Source organism: Pararge aegeria, chromosome 16 (assembly GCF_905163445.1).
Source record: "Pararge aegeria chromosome 16, ilParAegt1.1, whole genome shotgun sequence".
Taxonomy (NCBI): Eukaryota; Metazoa; Arthropoda; class Insecta; order Lepidoptera; family Nymphalidae; genus Pararge; species Pararge aegeria.
The window spans coordinates 9114024-9130425 of NC_053195.1; the positions used below are offsets into that span (position 1 = coordinate 9114024).

Genomic DNA, 16402 nt, shown 5'->3' on the forward strand with positions numbered 1-16402 from the left:
AAGCTACGAATTGATAATATGCTAATGCGTATATGTATTTTCATCGACATACAATCTTTGCTTTTGTCACAGTTGTCACAACTCTAGGTTTATATGTGACCACTGCAAGTGAACACTGGTCTCACATTAACTGGTATGCGGAATGCCTGCCCCATATATGGATATCGGTTTATCCACAACGACTTTAATGTTTAATGTGTCATTAATTCTTCTACGGACTGACAAAAAAAAAGGACGTTGATATGATGGAAACAATGCTCTTATTTATATATTAATCTTTTAAGCCTAAAAAGGCTGAGGAAATTATTCATTGTTTTTTCCAACTTCATTATTATTATGGGTCTATTGAGGTTCAAATAATGCGCTACAAAGTACACAGAAAAATGAATTGTAGCGTGGTACCAAAAACTTCAAATTCGCTACGAAATGCTTATAACATTATCGCCATCTTAATTGATTATTATTTAGAGTTTCCTAAGGATATCATTTATTAATAAACTAACGAAAAATACATTTCTCTAGAGAAATAATAATTACAAACTAAAATTAATATTTATAATAAATATAAGCCGTCTAACTGTTCACTTATGGGCATGGTACCCAAAATGCTGGCGCTATTGCCCCTTTGAATTGCTAGACTTAGCCGTTGGGCTAAATAAGCGCCAGCTCTTGGGTCACCAGACGTAAGGACTAATTTTCGGGACGCGATGTTAATAAAAATTTTCGTGTCCGAAGACCATGGGCCCAGAGTCTCAAACGCAAGCTCCGCAAAAACGTAGTCATTAAAAATAACGGAGTATTTACGGCGCTTAAGCATTATATTTTTACATATATAATACTGGTTGCATACGTCGTCATTGAATGGGATTTACACACTCCAGTTTTGGTAGTAAATATTAGCTTTCTGTGACAGAACTCACCCGAGTAAGTAAAACCGCCATGCTTATTTTTGCCGCCAAGGAGCTTTGCCTGCAAAGATCACACTGGCAAAGTCCGGTTTTGTAGACTACGCACGCCTCTGAGATCATTTTAGAGAATTCTCAGGCATGCAGGTTTTCTCGCAATTTTTTCTTTCACTGTTAAATCAAGACATATAATTTCTTAAAACCGACATAACTCCTCTCTCCCCTCGAAATCTCGTTATCCCCAAAAGGGAAGATCAAGTCTTACCTCTACTGTTTTGTGTACTGTTTTGTGTCACAAACGCCCGATTCGCTCTCCAAAATAACGGTGCTTAATATGGAAAGCTTCAATAAAACTATATTAATTTTGTGAAAAATAAATAGAATTTTAATTTTGCATTCGTCCAAAAAAAAGTTTTCGTAGAGTCTTAAGTTATAAGTTTAATATTGACTGTTGCATCTTGACGAGGCTCTACTGGTGTGGCCTGGGTGTCAAACTGGTTGTCTACCAGCCGTGGCCATAAGAAGAGACCACGGGACCGTGGGCGGCGTAGGCGAGAGGTGCGGGAGCGGCGACGGCAACGGCGGGTGCGGCAATCTTAAAAATTATATTTTATAATAAAATAATATATCATAAAATTATATTTTTAAATATAATTTTATTTAATTCATCATCATCATCAACCCATTACCGGTCCACTACAGGGCACGGCTCTTCTCTCAGAATAAGAAGGGTTTAAGGCCGTAGTCTGGGCGCGAGCGCTGGCCAAGAGCGGATTGGTAGACTTCACACACCCTTGAGAACATAATGCCTTTATCTCATTAACCCTCTCTGATAAAACAGAGGAGGCTTGGATTCAGCAGTGGGACTACTTAATACTAAAGAAAAGAACTGGCACCAGAAACAGTACAATTTCCACTACTAAGCTCATTTGGGAAAAGTGTCTCATATATCAGTTAAGAGCGTCAAATACTGCTTTGTTTGCTAGATAGATTGATGGCGGACTATTTAAACATCACCACTTCGTAAACTTATTTTATAAAAATCATGTAGACAAATGCCGGAAAATCCTTGAAGAAGAGATTGAATTGCTCCATTGCAGTCTTAAGATGTAATAATGATGTGATGTAATAATTCATTTCGGAAATCATTTACATATTTTTATACTCATACTTTTGAAACTGAATTTTTTGCGAATGTAGAATATAAAAGCATCCTTATCGTTTAGTAGCGATCTGTGCGGAGTAACCTACGTATTAGGATAACATAAGCGAGGTGGTATAAAATTTTCATGTTATAATGCTTACTCTGACAGTGTTAGCGTAAGAGGTGGCAACTGGGACCGCTTGCTTGACGATGGGAGCACTGACGATGGGCGCGCTCACCACGGCAGGGGCGCCGACGAGTCCATGACCCCAAGCACCAGCATTACCCCACGGACTGGCAATGGGGGAAATAAGGCCAGCGGAGGCGTAGGCCAAAAGGGCGGCGAGTACGACCTGTAAGATTACGTTTTATTATAGATCACAAAGAGAATTTATAGAATATTTCTATTTTTGCTGCGAAATAAAATGAATTACAATAGTTTTTCTTACACAATGCCCTTTTGTTAAGCTTATCTGATATACTGAAGGTTAAATTGCGCGTTGAATTGGCCGTGTTTAAGATTCAAGGGGGCATATAAACAATAACGTGGGATTGATTTTTTTTAAACGGTTAAGTTGATAAAATCTCAGTGTATTTAATAAAATTATTTCGTTTTATATTATCATAAAACATATAAACGTTGGTAATAAATTCTCTACAATTTTGATCTCAAAGATAACTTCCTAGATTATTTTTCGCTTTTTCTAATTGTTAGTGTCTATCAAATACATAGAAGACTTGTGTTTGATAGACACTAACAAGGCAATGTTATTAACGTTTCTATGATCATACATCATACATTGTCACTTAAGATATAAGTTTTCCTATTTATGAATACTTATATCCCCCATTTGGGGTTGGAACAATATTTATTTAATTTTAATAAATCTTTGAAGTTTCAGAGCGCAGAAAAAACATTCTTGACCATATATCGAATTAAATAAATAATTGCTATAATGAATGATGACAGGTATTCAAATTAAATAAATAAAACGTTATTGATTCCCTGTTTCCAATTGTCTATCATACACAGAAGTCTTAATAATAAGGCAATGTTAATAAGATTTCTATGATCATACATCATACGTTAATCACTTAAGGTAAAAGTATTCCTAAATGGGGTTCGAACAACATTTATTCGTATTTAATAAATATATGAAGCTTAACAGCGCTTAAAATGTGCGTTATTCTTGACCATGTTTCGGATTAAATGATAGGTTAAATGATGACGGTAACACGTAACAAATTTTCTTCACTGAAAAAAAAAAGTTTTCTTAGTTATTGATTACAATTTTGGTACAAAATAAATAAAATATTATTTAATTAGGGATAACTGATTTCGTGTATGCTTAGTTATATTAAGGTAAGTAACTGCTAAAAAGTTGGAAGTGGAAAATATTTTCGAAATTGCTCCCCAGTGGTTATCCTCACTGCTCACTCTATCGCTTGTTTTATGTGAACATGCACTAAATTGTAAATCACATTTGTCCTTTATGGTGAACGCAATAACTCGAAAGAGGTAACTGGAGCAATAGCTAAAGAAATAATTACAAGCAAGCAACAACACGGCGTGTTTGAAATGCTCTAGTCAGTATTTGGTGTGTTATTTTTATTACTTATTGATATTTTTCTTTACAATTTAATAGGTTTCGCCTCGATCGATAGCACCAGCGTGTAATTTTTATTACAAATTGACAATTCATCACCATCATTTGCCTCTATGCTGGGCACTGGCCTGCTCTCTCATAGGAGGGAGGGTTTTACAGAATTTATCCGACACGCTGCTCCAATGGGCTCTCACGGGGGGTTTTAACGATAGGTGCTTATCACATGTTAGTAAAAATAACCTGCATCGACGGCCTAAGCTTGCTAAAGCAAAGAGTTGCGCACCGCCAATAACCTAGTGTTTCATATTGTACCTTGGTACAGTCCCTTTCATGTGCACGTCGAACACGCACCTAGACAGATTTTTATTATTACACATGGACTTAAAAAAAATCTATACGGATAAAGTATTCTTTATCTAAATATACTAGTTTGTGAGATTGTGAGATTGTCGGGGGAAAACTCTGCATCTACTGAACCGATTTTGAAAATTCTTTCACCAATATAAAGACGAAAACGTTTCTTAGGAACGCTACATTAACGATGATTGAGTTCTACAGAAAAGCTGTAGAACTTAGTAATGCCTACAAAACCTACCTAAGCTACAGCATATGTATAACTTTTATATTTTAGTATTAAAAGGTAGTTTAGTCTTTAGTATATATATATATATATATACATATATATTTATATAGATTAGGTATATCCCGATAAAAAAAATCAACCGACTCAGGAAATGAATTTTGAACCTGTTGATCGTAGTAAAACACGTCATTTGTTAAAATTGGGAAGCGGATAATCTGTCGAATTTATTCATTCGGCATCGGCACGAATGAGTTTAGTATGGAGTAGTTTACGTGAAGTCTTCATAATATCAAAATATACATCATAATTATTTGTTGCCCGCGATTTCGTTTGCGTGAAAAATTTTAGATGTGTATGCCTATATTATTCTCTGATCCCTGAACTACCATTCCGCAAAAAAAGAGGCCGATCCATTGCTCTGTGAATATTAATAATAAAATCTGTCCCACAGTGACCGTATGTATATTTTACCCGGTAAATTTCATCCAGATCAGTTCAGTTCAGCCAGAATTGAAAAACAAACATCCATACAAACTTTCGCATTTATAAAATTAAATTAAAGAGAAATAGCTATAACATACGAGTATAACGGAGATTACGTATAATATGCTTTCATTCAAGCGATTTATATAAATCGTACTTACTTTATTTTATTCTGACCTTCTGAGTACTTTTAACAATGAAAGCAGTTCAATAGTCTACAGTTTTTATTAACCATTAGAAAAAATTTTAAAACGAGAAAAAGACGTCTAAAACTTAATTTAGATTTATTCAGACTGAAATAGCATAACAAGGTGACGTAACATGCCGGAAACTAAATCTTGTATGTAGCCTATTACGCCCCATTTAAACGTTGAAAAAAACATCATTAAGTTACAGTCCTGGTTCGACTTTCGACAGGGGCAATTTGATTATAATTTCTGAATTTTTACTGGTCTAGTCTGGTGAGTTTTAGTATCTAAATAATATAGTTTTCGGCACTTACTCATAATAATTACATTTATTTTCATGTAACCATCAGCGTGACGCGACCTATTCAAAATCTAGTCCTACCTTCGCTCCAAATTTTATATTACATGACTGTGTTATTTGGAACGCAATCTGAAACAGAGTGTATGTATATGAGCTTTTCGAGTTTTTCAATGAATAATTTATGGCGCACAATGTTAAGAGAAATAAAATGGAACGTTATATCCGTACTTAATATATGGAGTTATATTAATGTCAGTGTCATAAATAGCTGTTATAGAAAAACAACTCTTGGCCTAAGAAATATTCTGGCAAAATTCTGTATTAAAATTAATAGTAATTACCAAATTTTACTGCAGGTTTTAACTACAGGCTAGAGCTTTAGGTAAATATTCATTACATTTTAACAAAATATGTGCAAAATAAAAAATATTTTGTTTGTTACGAAACAAACAACATGCACTCATAATTCTTTTTACATGAAGAAGTAAAATATTCGACCTTATTTCATTTAAGTTCGGTCCTTCATAATTAACACTAAAGAAGTGTTTAACAATATTACAACTATAACTAACAATTTCAATTTTGTCCCCATTTGAAACGTCAAATGTCACATTTAGTTTCTTTTTACACTCGTATTACAGCTTCACAATCAACAGCTTTGTAATGCCAATGTAATAAATTCGTAGTAAAATACTTTACAAAAGCCTTACTAGGTTTAAGAATATTGGAGCTCAGTAGTTTCGTGACTGATTTACACTGAAATTTCGATCAGGCATGTAAAAGATTTTTAGATACTAGCAAACAAACCTATGAACCGCATAACAATGTCCAAGTATCATAATAAGGTGTAATAAATAATACGTCACTAAAACCAGCGTGGGTTTAATGCACTAAATAAAGAACCTACTTCCCTTCTAACAAGGCTGTAGACAATCACGACCTGGGCGCGTGCGCAATATCTGATAAGCTTATAACTACCTATCTTGACTGCTACTTAGGAATACATAACAGATTGAACATATTTTATGGAGGAATTTTTTACTAAAAATCGCGTTAATTTACCGTGTTTAATAGATGACTAAACTCAGAATTTTCGTCAAAGGCTATACGTGTTAACCTATTTCTGTATCATAGTAAATAAAACTTTAAATTAATATTTTGTCCAAGATAGGGTTAGGAATAGGGTAATAAGAGTTTAGTAAATCTGTATTAGTTAGATATGTGTAAGGCTTAGTTGTGAAAAATCGAACCATGAGATACCACAATTATTCCTAAAAGCCACTTAGCTTTTATTTTAGAAGTATTTAAGTAGCTTTCATAGTAAAAGTTTCCATTTTCGAAGTAAATTTTCGGACAAATGAACCCCAATGACACCACACGCAGAAAGGTATAGGTAAAGTATCTAAGCTGAAAGCTTTACTACGTAAAAACATCAATCTTAGACAGTAATTGTTTCACAAGCGTCATGTTGAGGGATCTATTATCGTAATATAATTGAATAAAAAATGTATCAATTTTCGTACCGGATAGCTTGGCCTCGCGAGGTCGTTGCCGTTAACGAGAATGTCAAGTTCTAGTCAATAAAGTCGAGCCTCGTTTATCGAACACTTTCACGATATTGAAGACACTTGGAAAATGATAGTGCTCATGAGTATAGGTACTCTTAATCGGTGCCGGCTGATATATATATATATATATATATATATATATATATATATATATATATATATATATATATATATATATATCTATCAGCCTATACCTTAGCCCAGGGCTTCCCATCCTGAGTGCCGTAGAAAGTATAGAGGTGAGCCGAGAAGCACTCGAAATTCGATTTTGAAAGACAAATGCGGAAAAATAGCGATGCTATCCTGTAGAAGCTGTTTGCTTTTCCGGGAAAAAATAAGCCTATGAGCTATTCCAGACTACGAGTATATTGCAGGTATCTTTGCCAAATTTTAGCCAAATCGGTTCATTCGTTGTGGCGTTAAAGTGTAACAAACATCCATCCATCTATCCATCCATACATCCATCCATCCATCCATACATCTATTCTCACAAACTTCCGCATTTATAATATTAGCGGGATGGTACGCATGCATTCGATCGTAGTGCCATATGCCTTGCGACTTGCTGTTATCTCTGAAGAATTATGTCCGACAATATTCATCAGATCTTCATTAAAATTAGACAATACATGACACAGTTTTATCAGTACACACTGTCAAAAAAAAATACTGAAATCGGTGCAAATTTAACGGAGATATGAAGTAAAAATTTTAAGTGGTAATAACCGGGACCCACGACTTCACGTGCTCTCCGAGATATGGGATTCCTATCTCCGGGTACTGAAAATTATTTAACACAAAACACAATACCTGTCATGTTTAAGCCCGACCCTAGAATTGGAGCAGGGCCATGATTACCGCTTTATACCGAATTCCAGATTATACGTTACAGTAGTTGGCAATATATTAGACGCTAGAAAGATAGATATAATAGTAGGTACCTAGGTACGGTACATACATAAAACGTTTTGCTAAGGATTCCTTGTCTAATCTGGAGGACCTGGATACCTAGACTCTAGGTGAATGAAAACATTCCTTCTCAATCCATCATCATTTTATTTTTAATTACGTTTATATACCTATTCATAAAAGCTATTAAGTGTATCTCAGTGAAATAAATTCACATTATTTCTATGAATACAGAGTTCACGCTTTGCTCAATAATATAATAACAATGCAAAAAATATTAATAAAAACATATTTTTTGTGATAAACCGAGAAAAAAAAATTGCTTAAACTTATATGAATTGTTATTTAATGATTAGCTTTCTCTGGCAGTATGACCTTCTAATCATCACAATATAATTTAGGGCAGTACGAGCGCTATGTCTTTGCGCTTTAACCTCAGTTCTTAAAATAAGAAGCAGATTTTTGAATACCTAACCGAACCAAAATAAGTTAATTACAGTCGGTACAAACAACAATAAGTACGAAGCCAAACAAAAAAACTAGAAAGAATATTTGAAAAAAGAAACTTAAATAGATAGAGCAAAATAACTATAATAATATAGAAAAAAACTGTTTTTATAAATTTGGCTAAGGCATGAGCGAAAACATATTTAAAAAAATATTTTATCACCTTTTTTTCGTTTTTGAATATAGAATAAAAACTGATTTTAATAAGATATGTATGTGATTGATTAATTTTATTCTTACCAGTTTGTACATGGTGATAGGGGTGGGTTTGTTGGGTTGGTTGAAGGCGGTTAAGTATTTGATAACGAATGTGGTAAAGGGCTCTAACTACGGGTCTTTTATAGTGCTTAGACACATAACTCGGCCAAATCTGTCTAACCCTACTGCTAGGCCTAGGTCATCTATATCACTTGATCTAGATAATATGTTAGTACAGGCATGCGAAACAGTTGTTATTGAACTTATTTTTATTAATTTCTCATCTTGGATTTACTCAAAGTCAAAGTCAAATATTTCTTTATTCAAATAGGCACATTAATGGTACTATGGACGCGTTGATTACATACAAAATTTTTACATAGTAGCGAGTAGTGATGGCGATACTATATTCGTAAACTTAAAACTAAAGCTACGAGGGTTCCAAACGCGGCCTGGTCTAAGAAAAAGCCCATAACAAACTTACCCGGTTGTTCTTTTTGTTATCACCATCCCACTTTGTCATTTGAAAACATTTAGGTTTTTTTTATATAGTATTAACTTATTACTTATATATAGATATATATCACGTGTGACTTAGAACGAATCATTGCTTCCAATAAGGCATGAGAGACGTCAAGCGCAAGCCTATCTAGTATAAAAAAAGGCGCTAAGCTCTGGAACAGCTACCGGACGCATGAAGAATCTGGTTTTCATTCGACTGCCAAATTTTTGAGAAATTGTATAGGTTATTTATTATCAACTAGAAGTCGGGCAACGGGCAGACACTGCAACGCGGTAGGTCAAATTCAAATTAAAAATTCAAAATTAATTTATTTCTTAATTAATTTATTGAGTCTACCTATACAAAGGGGCAATAGCGCCAGCATTTTGGGTACCATGCCCATAAGTGAACAGTTAGACGGCTTATATTTATTATAAATATTAATTTTAGTTTGTAATTATTATTTCCATCTATATGTATTATTACTTAAATAAATAAATAAAAGTTATAATTTTTTTCAAGTAAGCCTAATATAAGTACTTTTGAAACGTCAAGTCTGTCTGTTTGTAGTGCCTCTACCACCGGTTCGGAAGGCAGATTCTACCGAGAAGAAGCGGACAAGAAACTCAGCAGTCTTTTCCAACATCAACAATTTACATTTTAATATTCATTTTTCTATCTTGTGAGAGATGAAAGCGGAGCCGGATGCTTCTAAGCAACCTTGTCATTAAGAAATTCATCAATTGTATAGTAACCTCGCTGTAATAAATGTGTTTTAACAAATTCTTTAAACTTATGCATTGGCAGGTCCAAAATCACCTTAGGAGTCATATTATAAAAGCGTATACTCAATCCCACAAATGACACCGTACCTTTCGCAGACGATATGCAGATGACACTAATTTATGACCATAAAAAGGTTAAGGTCGTATAATGAAAGATATTATAGGACAAATATACTTATCAGTTAGTTGTGCGCTGAAGGGACTGCTAGTTCCTTATAATATTAAATATATTTAAATCCTAAGAAACCTTTGAATTTGATTTCACAATTTCAAGTTTCACAAATTACGCCTTTCTAAATAACCACATTCTGGAGTTCTGAATAACACAACTGCCTTCTTATAAAATATTTATTGAATCTTTGTAACACCACCTGTTTATTACATCATTGTCATTGTTTTATTATGTACATATTATATACAATTATTTATGCACACTTTGATAACATTAAATCAAGGCAATATAAAGTAATTTCGTTTAGAAATGAAGATTCACGGATATGATATAACACCTCTTTTTTATATATTACTAAAAGTGTATTGAATTTTGAACTCATAGTGATACTCGCAGAAAATGATAAAGATAAGTATACTATTTCGTTTATTTATCTGCAAAGAATTGTCTCTTAGTTCGTCTTCAGAATTTTCAGGTAATACAAAATGGTATAAAATATTCATTGAAAGTGTCGCGGTCCAAGCAGATAGTCCACATGATGTTAAGTGGAAAACCATCGTCATCCAACCAACCAACCAACCATCGCATAAACAGAGCGATACTTCGCAGGGCATGCGAGAAACACGTCGTCCTACAAAGTGTCGCCCTATGTCACACGAAACATAGGTGTTAAGTGACATGTAGGTACCTGTAATTACGCCGGTAACCATGCAGTTTAGACCGGAATACAGCAATGCTGCTAGGCGGTAGAAATAAGCGTGGCAGTAGCCCTTTCCTGGACCAGCTCAAAAGCTCTCCTACTAATAAATCGCAATTTCTTAAATCTAGCTCATTGTAAGGTGGTCGTTAAACTACGTCCAATTACTTCGTTTTCTATTGATAAGGATAACTCTACTAACTCATTCTCTGATCGGAATTTTTTGGATTGGATTGATTATCAATTTTACGCGGATGCAGTGGAATAAAGATAGCTTCACTTTTACACTTGTGAATTTAGTTTACTTTAAGAGATTTATATACAACAGAGTTGGCACCATTGATTTGCATAAAAATATATTCACTCTAAATTGTAAATAATTCGTAAATAAAAACGTACTAAGATAGATTTCTATACCTACTAAATAAATGAGAGAGTATGTTTGTTTGTTTGTATGTCCTTGTTAAGCGCCCTAACTAAGCAACCCATTAACTTTATTTTTGTCATAGTGTTATTCAAAAGCTCAGAGAGTAACGTAGTCTTCTTATGTCTGAAAACAAACGGTTTCCACGGGATTTGGGAAAAACTGTTATAAACTCGGACGAAGAACGCGGGCAACAGCTGGTAATATTATAAATGAAAGAAGAAAGAAAAAAAAACAGCAATTACTGAGTTCCTTGCCGGCTCTTCTCCGTAGAATCTGCTTTCCGAACCGGTGGTAGAGTCACTAAAAACATACTTACTTGACGTTTCAAAAGTGCTTATAAAGTAGGCCTACTTGAAATAAATGAATTTGAATGAGGAGGAGTTCCTGTTTCTTTGTTTCATTCATATGTTTAGCCGGACAACTTCAATTTCGTAAAGATTTTGTAGAGAAAGATAATTCCATAGCTATGACTGATGTGGACATCCAGGACAGATCGTCTCAGATGGAATTAAAAAAAAAAAATTGTTATCAACAAACCAATCTTATCTTAATAAAACACATGCGCGGGCCAGAAGAAAACAGTTACTTTAAATAAACCTGTTTATGAACATTTTATTTTTTACAAATTCCAAACTTAATGAATGTTCTGTTTCTTCTCTAAAATTGTCTTTATAGAAACCTGCCAACCCGCCTTAGATCAGCGGATCGGGTTCAAGCTATAAATAGAGAGCTGTTTTAGAGAGGTGTGTAAGCTATGAATGTGAATAAGTAAGTCTCGAATAGCCATTTCATCATTTTTTTCAAACCATTCGAGCTCGGTCCCCCGAAAGTGAAGCCGAAGTCCTAACCACTAGCCACTAGGCTATCACCGCTTCAGAATAGCCATTTCGATAGACCCAAATTATTTAAACCTAATAATTTATTTTTATTACATCTTTAAAAATCACGTTCTATTTTTCGACACAATTATGCATAAAACTCTAATGTATGATAATAATTAACTTTTAGTAACTGCTAATTTATTTATCGTCTTTATGAAAAATTTAATAATCAACGAAGTTTTTATACAAACATAAATAGAGTAGGTACTTACTTACGTAACTCGTTGGAACTAACACAAGTTTATCCACCTCACATAGACCTACAACTTAGCCCTTGACTGCAATCTCATCTGGTGGTCAGTGATAATGCAGTTTAAAATGGTAGCAGGCTAACCTGTTGTTACACCCCTATCGAATTGTTACTACTTTATGGAAGCTAGCCTCAGCTAAAGCTTCCCACCAGACAAGAAATGGGAAAATTATAAGTTCTAAAATTGCCTCTGATAAGGATCGAACCCGGGACCTCCTAATTATAAGACCATAGCGGTCAATAGGCGCCAGGAATGTCCACACTGATTGTCAACATTCTGTGCAATGTTGACCGCTTATATTCTTGCAGCTGCTATTTTAAAGCTGGGCATTTTTATTTGAGATGATTTGGCAGCTGAACCCACTTATTAAATCGTACCTAGTTACTCCAAAATTAGGGAATTTGCGTTGTCTAACCCCATGCCTCACACAGGCCATCAAACAGTCGAGTTGGTCCTTTATAAACCGATGCATGAAGAAAAAAAAATATTTAGAAGTCTAAGTAATATGTGTTTAACAGTACTTCGAACACTTGGGTGTTTAAACGAAGTTATTTTTAATTCGAATATAGAGTGCATAAAGCTGTATACAACGATCGATCTGTTTTGATACTTTGAACGATTGATATATTAAAGGAATTATGCTGCTGCTTAAGTTAACAAGCAATTGTCCCACAATTGTTTGTTAACTTACAATACGTGATGAATATTTTGGATAGGAGCCGTGCGATCGCCCTATGCTCTACAATTTCCTCTGCTATGAGTGGGTAGCTCTATGCCCATCAGACGGACTTGACTGCAATCTCACCTGATGGTAAGTGATTATACAGTCTAAGATGGTAGCAGGCTAATTTATTATGGAGTATGGTAGTTAGAAATCATATTATCACTAATCGGTTTCTACACGACATCTAACCAGAGCGCTTAATCGCTTGGCGGCACTTCTTTCTCGGTATTTTGTAATTATTTTGATGATAATGAACTAACACTATAGTAGAATACCCATTATTTAATTTACAAGAACCTAAGCTTTTAGCCATTACAAAGAAGTCTGTCTAACGTTATTTCAAGTAGGGTATATAGTGATCACAAAACAAGAAGTCCAATATAAATACGATGCGAACGTGTACTATTTAAATAAAGATAAAATCAATATTTCTTAAAATTTATCCTGTTCTATTTTTTTTAATTTATATTATTCTTAGTAGGATAGGGCAACTAATTATATTTTTAATACACATTCTGACAGAACAAGAACGTATTCTGTTAGCGACTGGATAACCTACATACGTGATTTTTTTTTATCCAACAACAAGTTAGCCCTTGACTGCAATCTCATCTTTTGGTAAGTGATGATGCATTCTAAGATTTTAACGGACTAACCTATTAGGGGTAATGTCAGTTATATTAAACCGGTATAACAACATAATGGGTTTCTACGCGACATCGTATCGAAGCGCTAAATCGCTTGGCGGTCTTTGTACACCAGACCAGACTAAAAAATTAAAGGAAACTATATATTTCCAAATTGCTCGTTCCGGAGATTGGACTCGGGTTTAAAGCCTTTAAACGCTACACCATAAGGGCGCCAAAAATGTGTGTTTCAATTTCGAAAACCAAAGACATTCGATCCAACTACATAATGTCTCATTATTGTCGGTAAGCTAACTAAAATTTATATCACCTTCATGAAAATTGCTTACTTGTAAGTTGTTTCGGTTGTTACCTATTCCAAGTAAATACTATCGACTTTGGACTACAGTGTAATTATTGGGTAGAGATTGACCGAGTCCATTATATTTTGGGAAATACCAGTTCTTACATATAAGTTACTTACATTGATAGAACATCTTAAGCCAGCGAATTCGTCTGAGTACAATCCTTACTAATTACACAAATGAGTTTGGTTGTTTCATTTTCCTTCCTTCACACCATAAGTAAGAAACCAATCACGGAGATTTTTGACGTAGAGTACTTACTACGTAGATCAAAGTTCTTTTCATCCCAGAACAACCAACGGTTCCCACGTGAAAAAACGCGTACAAATAACCCGGGCAACAACTAAATTTTAAGTTACTAAAAAAATGCTTTCAAAAGTTTTTTTTTTACTTTGTAGGATTTAACTAACATAATTAAATAATATCACCGTATCATATAAGGAGTAAATTTTAGATATACCTTTAAATAATTCTTATGTATACTATCTCATCGGAATGTATACAATTATTGTGACGAATCAAAAGTGCTTTCTTTAAAATTAAAGCAATTTATTAATCAAACTTTTGTTCTTTGCAGTAGAGTAACTAGAATTACTCAGTTACTATTTTGTTCAATGCTCTCATTATTTGAAACACTAACTATAGAGTTAATTAAGTTTAAATAATTATGATAATAAAAGGCCTCCAAAATATGTATATATTAAACACAAAAAATATGATTTATTTAATTACTATACTGTTAAAGTAGTTTCTTTTAACAAATTCTATATACAACGCAATATATAACATTAATTCATTATATAACATAAACATTAACAATAGATAACATTAATTCCAGAGTAGACCGAAGGTTTCATTTAATTTTTCCGCCCGGGGCATCTGACTCAAACCGGTCACGTGGGTGAGTGGTTATAATATGCGTCTGTTGGAATTTCTTGAGAGATACGCAGTCTTCGAGAAATACGGAGGTGTATTTAAATTGATTTATTTTAAGCGGTGTGTTTTGAACTCCTGATACAGCAGGCGTTATATTTTAGAGTTGGTCCTTACCGAAATTCAGCGTTGTAGTATTCCTTGGCATTTACTGCCATGGTGCTGCGGCACAGAGCTGAGAAGGTGATCCGTTGACCACAACGAAGCAACATACGCCTAAATTATTATATACTTTTTTTCTTTTTCCCTGTCCTCTTGGTGTAGTATATTGTAATTAATTTATTTTGGTCAATAAATATTTATTATTATTATTATTATGACAACGCTTTGTCAAAACAACAAATGTTGTAATGCGACAAATGTTTTGCCCCATCGTTTCTAATATACACTCAAATCACCATACGGGTACATTAATTACCTGTACCCATACATTCGTAAAGGGATGATCCAAATAATAGGTAGCAGGTTAGGTTATATTATAACTAATACTAGACTTAAAGAAATGATTATAATATTTAATATAGTTTTTTGTGGCTATTAACATGTTGTAAAGAAATAAAATTGTAGCTCGCAACCATCCTAGTAGCGGGCTACGATTTCAGACTAAACTTAAATTCTGTGCAAAAAATAGAAAAATATTGAAACAATGTAACTGATGTGGCTCTTTGGGTTAATGTATTTCTTTAGAGAACCGCTGGAAGTTCGTGTCAAAAGAGGCTCGAGCAGACCTCTCGTCATGACTAACGGAGTTAAGTTGAGATACGGACGGTGCGGTGCACACGTAGAGGTGCGCCAGACTTTGTGGAGAGACGACTTTCAGCAGGTGGCAGGATTCGACTGGTTATGAAACCCGACCACAGAAATAGTTAATACTGTTTTAAAGAGTCCTGTGAGCAGTAGTGGATGCATGTTTTTATCTTTTTTTAATTCTTTCACTAGTTAGCCCTTGACACAGGTGGTAAGTGACGATGCAGTCTAAGATGGTACCAAGTAGTATTACTATTTACTCGTATATGTATTAACCTGTGCAGGAGCATATATATAGAAATTTTGCTAATGATGATGATGATGAAAAAAAAAATCACACAAACAAAATCGGATGTTAAGATATTCCCGGTCCAGTCCTTGGATAGCCATACTTGTACGTCTATGAATATACTCGTATCTATCCAAAATCTAATCTGTTTTTCCCGCAAGCATATGTGGTAAGCGAGGGCAGCTTGTTTCAATGACACTAATCTGCGGTCAGCTGATTTTATCATTTCATATCATAAACTTTAAAGCCAATATTTTAACTGCGTTCAGATAACTTTTATGTATATTTCTGACATATAGCCTTTTAAATGTTGCTGTTTTAACTTAAATGTATATTATGTAACCTTTATGCACTGTGAATGTCTGATATTAGAGAGTGTTGAGATGCACAGGTGTACATCAATGCAGTCAAAGAAGTTCTACTATATTAGACCATTTTAAATCTTCGATATAGCTAGTTGAATTAAAAGCCCGAATTGACCGGATTATATTTATCAGTTATCTGAATATATTTAGATAAATACCTATGAATACATAAAAGCGCGTAAACTTATAAATATTATTTCCCCAAGAATCTTACTTAAATATCTTTTTTCGCCGTGAAAAAGAGT

At 34.1% G+C, this 16402-nt stretch overlaps 1 protein-coding gene across 1 annotated transcript; it reads right to left on the bottom strand.

The window, feature by feature from the left end:
- Positions 1-1308: 1308 nt before the first annotated feature.
- Positions 1309-8490, bottom strand: LOC120630505 (larval/pupal cuticle protein H1C). The gene is made up of 3 exons (XM_039899754.1): positions 8436-8490; positions 2211-2402; positions 1309-1500 (listed from the first exon to the last, which is right to left on the bottom strand). The coding sequence occupies exons 1-3, from the start codon at positions 8445-8447 to the stop codon at positions 1408-1410; spliced, it is 297 nt and encodes a 98-aa protein (XP_039755688.1). The 5' UTR covers positions 8448-8490; the 3' UTR covers positions 1309-1407.
- Positions 8491-16402: the final 7912 nt, after the last annotated feature.

Excerpts from the sequence above, each read along its gene's own strand:
- LOC120630505 (XM_039899754.1), bottom strand. Across the intron at positions 1,501-2,210 it reads CTTACGCTAACACTGTCAGA|ATTGCCGCACCCGCCGTTGC; the intron begins GTAAGCATTATA and ends ATAATTTTTAAG.